The sequence below is a fragment of the Sciurus vulgaris genome, assembly GCF_902686455.1.
Source record: "Sciurus vulgaris genome assembly, chromosome: 19".
NCBI lineage: Eukaryota > Metazoa > Chordata > Mammalia > Rodentia > Sciuridae > Sciurus > Sciurus vulgaris.
Window position 1 is genome coordinate 20,550,121 of NC_136480.1, and position 11,912 is coordinate 20,562,032.

At 45.5% G+C, this 11,912-nt stretch overlaps 1 protein-coding gene across 7 annotated transcripts in view; it reads left to right on the plus strand.

Moving 5' to 3' along the window:
* The window catches only part of SHQ1 (SHQ1, H/ACA ribonucleoprotein assembly factor), a gene marked incomplete at its 5' end in the record, with an annotated part of 84,681 nt that overhangs the window by 42,093 nt on the left and 30,676 nt on the right, over positions 1-11,912 (plus strand). For all 7 annotated transcript variants that reach the window (XM_079122576.1, XM_079122579.1, XM_079122580.1 and 4 more), the window contains one exon: positions 7,086-7,206. In XM_079122576.1, the coding sequence (XP_078978702.1) occupies positions 7,086-7,206 (121 nt within the window). The remainder of the gene's footprint in view (positions 1-7,085; positions 7,207-11,912) is intronic.

Consider the following 11,912-nt stretch of genomic DNA (forward strand, 5'->3'; position numbering starts at 1 on the left):
AAAAAAACCTGTAGCCCTGAGACTAAAAATCTCAAACTTCAACAGATGGTGAAACAAGCTAATCTCTGATATTTTTTTAGAGACAAGGTCTCACTGAGTTGCTTAGGGCCTCGCTCAGTTGCTGAGCTGGCATTAAAACCTGCAACCCTCCTGCCTTATCCCCTGAGAAGCTGGGATTACAGACGTGTGCCACTGTGCCTGGCACAAGCACTGCTCTGACAGGTGGCACAGGGAGGAGTGTGGAGTTTGTGTCAGGGCTGTCCTTCCAGACCAGCCAATCCCACAGGGACTGCTACTGCAGAAAAGACAAAAAGTAGTCTTGGGTTATGTTTCTTACTTGAACTTTTGATGGTGCAGACGTGAGAAAGGCAGCCACATTCTTTCAGGGGGTAGACACCATAAGGGAAGGCGTCATCGAGCTGTTTGCTCTGCCTGTGTCATGATGCAGTCCTCAGAACTCAAGTGTCATAACTTGTGTCTCTTAGCTGAGCATTGTGACCAGCTGTGTTCAGAGCTAGACATGTGTCCTCTGGGGTAGATTAACACCCAGATTTGATTGAACAAGATCACACGGTTTGCAGGACTTTGTTCTGGACCAGGGAGGAAGGATGAACTGTCATGTCCTTTCTGTACACAAGGTGATGGACGCTGACCTAGTGTATTGCACAGTGACCACAGGTCACATGTTCTTGTTTTCCAGTCCTGGCTGTGATTTGGGCCAGCTCCTTCAAAGTCTTGATACTCATTTTCCTCTGATGGGACAAGGAAGAAATTATCTGAACCCCAGGGCTGATGATGTAAAGGACACTGGGTAGTGACTGGCTGCTGTTACAGAGGTTGCATCAGGCATGGCACAGGGACTCTGAACCAGTTTGGGGAGAATTGGAATTTTGTTCCCACAAGTAGTGGTCGATTGAGACCTGGATAGTGGATTGGGATCGGTTTGAGATTTGTTGATTTCAAGCAAAGGGAGCATGTACACAGTCTGTGTTTGCTTCATATTAATTTTGTCTGTGAATATAAATACAATTTTAATAACAATACTATTTCAATTGGTATAAGACTAAACTTATCCTTAAAATAGTAACTCATTGCTTCAAGTATATGTTTCTTCTTATAACTCAGAAATGTAAAAACGTGAACAGCATCCAGGGAAATTGAGTATAAAAAAATTACACAGGCAGAGAAGGTCCCCCCCTCCTGTTTTTTTTGGGTACTGGGCCACACCTCCAGTCCTGAGAAACTTTTTTTAATGCTGACTTTAGCATATATATCTGTGTTAATTGTTGGGGTCTTGATTTTATTCTCTGACCTCATGTGGCCTGAGTGCTAAAGTAGGTTACCCTGCTTCAATCTCTTAATTTTGATTAATTTGGCACAATTTTTCTAGCTTGTCCCTTGTTATGGTCGAATGCATATGAAAATTATTGTTAAAAAAATACCTAAGATCATAAGTTTTCTTTAGAATCCCAGAAACCTAGCTGCGTATCTAAGTTATATATTTTAAGATGATGGTAAAGTTGACATTTCATTTTGAGATGATTTTATAAGTAAAGATCAAGCAGTGTTTTCCTCCAGGTCTTTAAAATAACCACCTCCTGTCCTTCTCTTTCTTGGCTTTGCCTCTCAAACAGCTCAAGGCTGAAGGGGCAGAACTTGGTACCCAGGCCTGAGCTGCCAGCTGCTGTGGTGTGCCAGCCGCTGCAGAGAGATGCCTCTTACTGGGTAGAGCAGAGCTTACAGTCCTCTCCTGAGCTGGCTTCTAGCCAGCAAAACATCCTGATCATTTTGTAGGATGGGAGCCGTTTCCTAAGTGCCTCCGACCTTGGACCAGCCTGCCAGGGACAGTTGCCAAGCCTGGTCTGCCAAGAGGACTCTGGGGGCCAGAGGATTCCTCTTGAGAGCAGCTCTGGCCCTTCTGTTTTAAGACATATGACCCTGGTATGCCACTTCTGCCCCGGCAGGGATGCGTGCTGTCTGGAGCCCACCTTTCTGTCCAGGAGAGTGCAGGGTATGCTCACCCTGCTCTTACCCTCATCTGTGTTCCTTGTGTGGGCGTTGTCTTTCTGCGGGTCATCATCAGAGAGTCACTTCCCCGAAGTAGACATCTGTGCCTCTTGTCACTTACGCTACCAGGAAGCACCGTCCGGTGCCCTCCTGAGTGAGCACGGGCTGGGTCTCAGCCACTCCTGCAGGAGCAGGCTGGCCTGTCAGCCTCTTCAGAGCAAGGGGCCCGCTGGCTGTGGGGTCGGACACTGGAGTGGCTGCTGCCCGCCTTCCTGCGCTGAGAAGACTTGCTGTGCCTTCTCTGCAAGTGCCTCCTTTTTTTCTGCTTTGAACCAGGCAGTGAACTGCCTGAAAATGTCACTCCCCTGCAGTGCCTTGAGCAGAAATAATTGTCTTAGATTGGGCCTTAGCAGTGTCTTATGCTCCCAGGGTGTGTGACAGGCTTGTGGCTAGACAAAGCCCCATGGGAGCCAGGGACTGGGGGTTCCCCTGGGCTCTGGCAACTGGTCAGGTGACAGCCTAGAAGAGGGCCAGGTCTTCCCTTGCCATCACTGCTGGATAACTGGTCAGAGTGTGAAGGCCCAAGCAGTCAGTGCAAAGGATGTCAGCCCCGCTCCCCTGCCCACGGGGCACCTGGCTGAGATGCTGGTGGAGGCTGGCCCAGGAACCCGGGACCATGGTGCAGAGAGGTGGTCTCAGAGCACCTCCTGCTCTGGGTTGTCAACTGCCAGTCTGTCACAGAGAGTGTGATGAACATAGTTTAGTGAAGCTTGCAGTGAAGACCCAGCCTCTGAAGAGCGTGCATAACTTTCCCATTCAGAACAGCCTGGCGTGTGATTTTTTAAAACAATTGTTGCATCCAAATGTTGCTTCTTGGTTTTTTAAACAAACAGCTTGGTGGTGGCACAGCCTGCAGTCCCAGCTGCTCAGGAGGCAGAGGCAGGAGGGTCGCTTGAGCCCAGGAGTTCTGAACTGAACAGGGTAACATAGTGAGACCCCTCTTGAAAATAAATACATTAAAAAATGAGATGATTTAAAGTGCTAATTAAAATTTGTGAGGTTTACTTGTCAGTGTCTCAGGATGCTTCGTGGTGGAGCCTTTCCCGAGTGTTTGCTGAACTCTTCTTTGGGAATGACTTGGCCAGCAGGGAAAGTAGAGGGTGCCCGCTGCACGCCATGGCGTGTTATGGGGCACAAATTAAGAACAGACCGATCCCCACTGAGAAGTCCAAATTTGAGAGTCTTTATTAAGCCAGCCGGCTGACTATCTCACACAGTGCCCCCAAAAATGGCTATTGGGAGAACAGCCCCGACACAGGGTTGTAGGGGTTCTTATACCAAAAATCACATTAATCATAAGTGTCTGTTGCTACGTTTTGAAATTACACATTAACATCATGAGATCATCGACAGAGGGGGACGTAGGTCAGAATGACCCTTACCTAGGTACAAACTAAAGAATGGTTGCTAACATCCACACAGTCGCTGTTCACATGGTACATTGTTTAGGAGCAATAGGAATCAAAAGAGAGCAATTTTTCTTTACATAGGAATTATCATTCTGTATTGTTAAACTTGTCACACCAAGTAACTGAGGATGGGCACAGAGGCAGGGTGTTCCCATGGGAGAAGCTTATTTCCTACATAACATGGAGTCTCAGAGCAACATGGCGTCTGTTTAGTCATTTCCCTCAGAGTCTGGCCTAGAACCTTCTCATGGAGCCGGATCTGTCAGCCCATCACAGGCGGAGGTGCCAGCCCACTGCTGTCATGCTCGGTCAGTGGCCATTGAGGCAGGTACCGTCAGCCACTCGTCTGGGTACATCAACCTTTAGGATTTCTAATGTTCAATTTTCATTTTTGAAAAAAACAGGGATCAGAACATGCACATACAGTGCAATTTCTTTGCTTTAAAGACATTTAAAAAAAAACCTTTTTTTTTTTTCCTCCGCTCTTGGAATTGAACCCAGAGGTGCTCTACCATTGAGCCACATCTGCAGTCCCATTTATTTTTTATTTTGAGACAGGGTCCTGCTAAGTTGCTGAGGCTAGCTTTTAACTTGCGATCCTCCTGCCTCAACCTCCAAGTTGCTGGGATTTACAAGCATGTGCTACCCAACCTAGTTTATTTCTTACTTTTTGTTATTCACCATTTCTTTTTATCTTGATGTTTCTTTTCACTATTATTATTTTACTGTTTTTTAGTGATAGGTGGGAGGTTTGAACTTGTCTGAGGCTCTTAGCAGGAGGGCAGCCTAACTTGAACAACTCTGCTAAATGAAGGTCTGTAATTTCACTCGGCGTGGCTCCTCTAAATGAGTGACCTCAACACCATACTCCTCTTCATAAAAACCTGTGGGGTAGGCTCTGTCCTCGGTGCCCACCCGTGAGTTAAGGCCATCTCCTCTTCTGTCACCGTCTGCCAGACTCCTCACCTGCTCTGCCTGTTGCCCAGCACACACCTGCTCTAGCCATGTGGTTGTCTCAAGTCCCGCCTTGTCTGATCAGGTGCTTTTGTTAGTATGTAGGGGCCCTTGGGAGACAGAATTCTCGGGCCGTCACTCTGGAGAAGAGTATTCATGTCTCAACCAGTCGTGTATCTGGTGGAGACCTGTGCTTGACTTCTAAAGCTTTAAGTTAGGAGGTTATCATAAAGCTTAACCAACTTCTTCCTCTGCACCTCCCTTCTGCCAAAAGGGGAGAGGGAGACAGCGAGCAAGAGAGAGAGTGATGGGCACGTGCCTGCCGCAATCACCATCTCCCCTGAGGCAGCGAGGACCTGAAGAGCCCCTACGGGTCATGCTCTCCCTTGGCTCTTTCCATAACACAGATAACGTGGCTAACCTGGTTTCCTCACGGGTGCGATTCTGATGCTGGTACCTTCTGCTTCCTCGAGTCTACCTTTAATGTTACTGCTTTGTAATTAAAACAAGCCTGGGGGCCGCCCATGTTGATCATTTGACATAGCTAACCAGGCCACTTTCATAGGCCACAGCTCCGGTGTTGACCTAACCAAATGAACTTGACATCTTACAGTTGTAGCCCTTCTAAGTGTTACTTGCTTCTCGTAGCAAATAGTCCAGCTGTGGAGGTTCGATTGGCATTCTTCCCATCTGCATATGAGGAGGCCACATAATGAACATTTGCTCTAGAGTCAGCATCTCTGTGTTCAAGGGCTTACTACCTCCTTAGCCCTTGAATAAGAAAAATTTTGTGGGGCTGGGGATACAGCTCGGTTGGTAGAATGCTTGCCTTGCATGCACAAGGCCCTGGGTTCAGTCCCCAGCATCACTGAAAAAAAAAAAAGAAAGAAGAGAAAGAAAAATGTCATGATGTGAACTGAATGGGACAAGAATGCATAGGTTTAATGGCACAGTGGGTGGCCAGCGAGTTGGGACCTAGGTCCTGGCCCTTCAGCTCAGAGGCACTCGGCACTAGGTGTATCTCACCATCCCCACCCAGGAACTCTCCTGAAAAGCCAGCTGAGAGGGAGATCCTGGGAGGAGCGACTGAGTTTCCTTTCCACTTTTTAACTTTGCTGGATTTAGTAAAGGACCCAGAGGACTAGGAAGTCAGCCCAGGACCTCCTAGAAGGAGCGGGACCTTGATAGGAGGCTGTGTCGAGTGGAGAAGAAAAGAGGAGCCAGCCGAGCAGAAACCTGGAAAGGAGTCAGTGGAGACCTTGGAGGCACTCTGGGCGGCGGGGCGTGTCGGCGCAGGCCGTCCAGGTCTGAGACAGTGGGAGTCCATGTGGGATGGGAGAAGGGGCATTTCCAAGAAAATTTCCAGGACTAGTGGGTAAGCTCGTGGGAGGAAGGAGGCCAGGGTGTGAGCTGGGTGAGTGGTGTCCCTCATCCTTTCTTAAAGTTGGTGGAAGACCTGTGCTGCCTCAGGCGTCCCCTGGGGCATCAGCCAGCCACTGTGGGCAGAGGTTCCTGCTCTTTTCACACTTGCTCCTAGTGTTCATTGTACTAGAATGTTGGTGGCAGTAGTTTTGGGATCTTGCCATGTGCTCATCTCCCTCATGGTTCTTTTATAACCTGAATGGGAAAAGCCAGTGAAAACACATCCAGGGTCTCATGACATCAGTGTGCAGTATTTTCATGGTTTAGAACTGTGAAGACAGTAGCACAAGCTGACATTGCTATGTTGTGCAGATCCAAGGACGTGGTCTTACTCCCGATTTAGTGAGTTGCCCCATGGTTAATAAGTTTCAGGGGATGCCATGGAGTTTGGAACACCTAGGGAATTGTGGGGTTGTAAAAGCCTCCTTCTGTACACTTTGGTTGGATTAAAATTAGGTTCATTTAACAACCAGGAGGAGGTGATTAGGATGAACAAGACTTTAATAATCGATGGCTCTTTTCCAAGTGATTTTTGTCAGCTTAGTTCTGAAGTAGTGCTGTGATATTTTAGTTTCAATCTGAGTTTCTAGGTGAAAATTTTTAATAGTACTAGATAATTTCTTTGAAAGCTTGAATTAGAAAAATGTTGTTTAGTTGAAAGTATGATGCTCTTACTGGGTGTGATGGCATGTGCCTGGAATCTCAGTGACTCAGGAGTCTAAGGCAGAAGGGACCTAAGTTCAAAGCTAGCCTCAGCAATGGAATGAGGCCCTAAGCAACTTAATAAGACCCTGTCTCAAAATAAAAAGGGCAGGGGTTGTGGCCCAGTGATTAAGCACCCCTAGGTTTAATCCCTGCTACCAAAAAATAAGTGAATAAATAAATAAATTATGATGTTCTTAAATATTTAGTTAGGAAAACTCCTTTTGTTTAATTGACAGTTATAGTTCATAGAATTTTTATGATATCTATAATTAATTGGCTAACAATAGAGTATTCATAATCCTTAAGGAAAGAGGGGTTTGGACCTAATGTGACTAGTATTTTTTCCTATACTAAAGGAATATTAAAAATATTGTTCAGAAAAAAGTATTCTTAAGAAATGACCAAAACTCTTGAGCTGCTTTCATTATATTACTCCTTGGTGTCTGAATTTCTCAGTTAAAAATATCAGGTGTTTTTTTCTTCAGGATGACTTGATTTTCTTTCTTTTCTTTTTTCAATTTCCTTCAGGTAAAAGTGCAGTTTTAAAGTGTCTACTGGATATTCACAAAATTCTTCAGGAAAATGATCCTGCTTACATTCTGAATGACCTCTACATCTCTGACTACTGTGTGTGGATTCAGAAAGCCAAGTAAGTTCTGTATCACTAAAGAAGTTTTAGATGCTCTCATTTTGAAACGGCACTTACCCAGGAATAAGAAAATGAGGAGCATGGGGAATAAGTTTGAGTGGGAGGGAAACCCGTGTAGCTGCCCAACACTTCAGAAGTGACTAGGTTAGCGGGGGACCTTGGTGAACGCACTTAGGGAGGGAGGGAGGCACAGATGCCAAGGAGTTCGTTTTATTAGAAGAAATTGCACTGCGTGCCTGGAAGGTGGGTATTTAAAGAGAGTCATGGGTGTTCATGCTGCTCTCCTGGCTGTCCATCAGGAAGCCTCGAGGCAGTGTCCCAACCTCTGCCCAGGGCATATTTATTGTGGGTGTGTATTGTGCCCGCACATTTGACATGTGTAAACATCGAAGGATGTACACCGATCACATCTAATCCAGATGGGAAATGTGCCATTGACTGTCCAACCAACTCCTGCGGTTTTCAGTGTCCGTAGTTCAGAGTACAAAAAATATAACTTCAGAGCCTGAGAGCAGGACTCTTGATAGCATATATGTCGAAGAGTCTGCACACTCACAGATGGGCTCCAGCACTTGGAATGTAGCATTTTCAAAAAGTGTTTACCTTTGCTTCAATTGAGGAAACCTAGTAGATAAAATATTAAATTTAAAAATGCAGTGAAGTTCATTTAGTGGGGGAGTTACCAGACATGACCGTATTTTCTGTCTCAGTACCAAGAGGCTGTTAGTCGATTGGAACGGTTTCTGTGTGCCATAGAAATTGATGGCACAGCATCAGTCATGACGCACATACAAAATTACGTTTTTATTATTTCTGTGATTGGTCAGTGAATACTTCAGTATTGTTTTTTTTTTTTTTTTTTCCAGTATGGTTTTTAATATCCATTTTGACTGTTGGTAATTGATTATATCGCAGAGTGAAATATGAAAAACTTGGCACTGCGTCTGGTGTGGAAAGTGTGTAGGGATTGCTCAAGGCGCCACTTAACACCTGAGCAGGTGGGGCCGCCTGTGTTGGAAATCCAGGTTTTATCAGGTGGAATTTCGAACCTAAATCACTGAGGTTATGATGACCTGTCATCACTTCATTTGCTAATTAAGCCTATCCAGTATCCCGCTGCTGCCGTTTCCTGCTGTTTCTTTCATTTTCGTAATAAAAAAAATCCAAAGAGTCTGTGTGTGGTTTTTTTTTCCTTTAAGGGAAGGGATTTTACAGACACATGATGGGTGTGGAGTTTGTGTCAGGACCCCATTTCAGGGAGTGCACTTTTCTCGTGGCATTCCTTCTTAACTACAGTGACGTGACGATCTTGATTCATTAAAGTGCAGGAGATGGCACCTCAGGTCAGTGTGGGGATTGTCATTCTTATTTCATCTTAATCTTTCTTTTAAGATTTTTTTCTCTTGGCTTTAAATTGCAGGAAATGAAGTGAAATTCTTAGGTTCTTAATATAGTCTGTCAATTTTTTTTTTTTTTTTTTTTGAAAATGGATAATGAATGGGGGAGGGGAACCAAATTCATACGAGTGTTTCTTCCCCTTCACCAGTTTGAGCAGAACTTTTCTCAGAATAGACCGTGTTGTTTTACTTTGTGTGTCAAATTGATGATCCAGCTGTTTTTTCTTCCTTTGAAATAAACCATTTGTTTATCTAATTTTTATTAAAATTCCTAATGCCGTCCTTCAATCTGAAGGTGCCGTGTGGTTGCGCTTTACTTTTCATCTTTGCTTTGAACTTCCCCCGCTCCGAGTGCACCATGGGCATATCTGTGCTTTTCATAACTGACTTTCCCCTCACCTTCTGCTTTCTGGTTGGCTGCTGCTTCCTGTCCTGCACCAGTGAAACCTGGCTCCTTATTTCTGTGTTGTATAATGTAGTTGTGTATTTTCCTTCGTCTACATTTGATGGTTTTGATTATAATAAAACTGTAAAATTTTATTTGAAATACCAGACAAGTATGAAATTCTGACCAGCAGAAAAAATACGCATTCTATTTTTACATTCAGACATTTATTTTGGCAAGAACTCATTGGAATGCAGGTAGCACAGGCCTTCCTGTGTGGACTTGGTGGCGCTGGAGCAGCAGTTCCTCTGTTCTTGCTCAGTGGGAATGGTTATCCTCCCTCGGGGTACCTGTGTCTCAGCGTGTTTGTAAGCCTAGGAACGAAAGCTGATTCTTCTTCTGAGTTACAGATTCTGCAGATTATTTTTCTGGATAAGAGTACTTCCCACCATCCTTCGCTAAAAGCCCTCTTGAAGCATCCTGTGTGCGACTCACTATAGCGTTCCCTGGGTGGCAGCCGATGGTGGTGACCTGCTTGAGGTCAGGGCTTGTGAGTAGGTCTGCCTTGTTGTCACGTTTGGTTGTGGACATTTTCCAGACATGCCTCTTACATGTGGCATGTTACACAGCCATTGTGCTCAATTCAGGGGTGTGGAAGAAACGCCGAAGAAAACTGCCCTCCTTTCAGAGGTCTTGGCCTGCAGGAAAAGGAATTGATGGCTTCTTGTCTTCCTCGGATATTCCTAGAGCATGTGGCTGAGAGGTCACTAGCATGTGTCAGGTTTGCCCCTCCTGCAGAATCAGGTGTGACATCTGTCTCCCAGAGCTTTGAGGGCAGCAGGTGTGCCTCATGGCCCCTCGTAGTTCGTTGGGAGCACAGTACATTTTAGTTGAATCGAATTGTTCCTTTGAGAGCCAATTCAAAGAGCATTTTTTATTTTATTTTTTTTAATGTAGCACTTTGAAAAATGTGGATCAGCTTTAGTTTATTTTTATTGAAATTTTCAACCACATTCAATATCAAATTTTTTCTTTCCTCTTTTCTTTTGGGGAAAGGGAACGGGACCCACTGCTTCATGCCTGCCAGGCAAGCACCACTCTGCTGCTGAACTCCATCTGCATGCAGCCCTTTCTCTTTTACTTTCCAGCAGGGTCTTGTGAGTTGCTCAGGCTGACCTCAAACTTGCAGTCCTCCTGCCTGAGCCTCCTGAGCAGCTGGGATTTCCTGTGTGCGCCACTGTGCCTGGCCTTCCTCTGTTTCTGTCATCCAGGGCTGCGACCCTGAGTAGCAGTGATAGTTCTGACCCAGTGAGGGTTTAGCAGCGCAGACCCTTTAAGTCAGATGGGACGAGAAAGAATGAAGTGGGGTATGGTCAGCTCTACTCCCCTTTAGCCATGCGACCTCAAGTGACTTGTCATTTCATCTAGAGCAACCAGTATTAGTGTTGTCAAACTTCCTCCAGTTATCTCCCAGTGCATTTTTAAACAACTGGAAGTAATAGTACACGTGTCATTTCGTAATCTGTTTTATACTTACAATAGTATTCAAGTAAGTTCCTTTTATGATGTAGCATCTATTAAGTATGCTTTTAAAATCTCTAATTCTTCATTAGTTATTAACAAATAACTAATTTGGCATTAAAACATAGTTTTGGAATTAAAACATAGTTATGATTCATAGTATATTTTAAAATGACAGGTGTGATCAAATAATGTATTATTTTCATTTTGCTACATAGGAAAGTTTAGTTTTCTTTTTATAACACTGAAATCTAAAAATCCTGGTTGTCTTCAGGATAAATCTGAGCTTGTAAGTGAAGTGTTAAATCACTTTTTCTCTCTAGTCTAGTTTTGTGTTACTGTTTACGTAGTGCTGGGGACCGACCCGAAGACCTGTGCCTGCTAGCAAGTGCTTGCTCTACCTGTGAACTCAACCCCACCCAGTCTAGTAAGCTGCTTTTTAGAGTTGTGGGGAAAAGAAGAAGAAAAAATGTTTGTAATGCTGGTTCTCTTTACTTTTAGCTTTGTACTTCACTCTAACTGATACTCTCGGTGCATCTGTTTCTCCATTGCTTTTTGACATACTTTCCCCCTAAATGAAATCTTACTTCATTACCCTGTAGTCAGTAAAGCGAAGGCTGCAGAGGGAAACTGTTCTGTTTCCTCAGCTTTAAGTGCAGCTCGTAGCACCGCTTTCTGCTGCCTTGGTTGCCTCCTCTGCCTGTGCTCCTCAGAACCACATAGGTGCTTGCTTCTCTTTCCTTTGGTTCTCGCTGTTTCCTGATGGATCTGCCAAAAGGAGGGATCGGGCCGACCCACATGCAGAGGTACCGCATCAGTGCTGAATGTGCAAGCGGAGTGGTCTCTTTTCTGCACCCTCTTGAGCCTTACTGTGGCCAGGTGCTGAGGTCAGTGTCGGGGTTTCTTTGAGCAAGGGGGTCTTTCCTTCTTAGAGCTGACCGTCTGCACAGTACAGGCTTAAGCAGAATGTGAGGGTGTCCCAAGAGTAGCCACAGGGATCACAGACAGTGGGAACACCTCCGTGGGTGCGCCTCAGCCTCCACCCCAGAGGCTTCTGTGTGTGAGCTGTGGAGGCTTGGGGCCTGCAGACCAGTGTGGAGGGAGGGAGCAGGGTCAGAGTCCTTGGGTCCCCCTGGTGGGTTGGGGTCGGTCCTTGCAGGACTGCTCTGGTTCTCCTGGAAGTGGCCTGTTGTGAGGTGGTCAGCCCTGGTCTTCCCTCCATGTGGGCTTGCTCCCCTCAGGCTTTCCTGCCATTGGAGGAGTAGCAGGTGGCTCTATCAGAAGCTGAGCTGCTGTCGTGCTGTGCTCTTAAACCCCCTGCTGGGTGAGCTCAGTGAACCTCTTCTCCATAAACTTTCCACCCTCTGGTATCCTGTCATAGCAACAGGAAACCAGATGAGCCT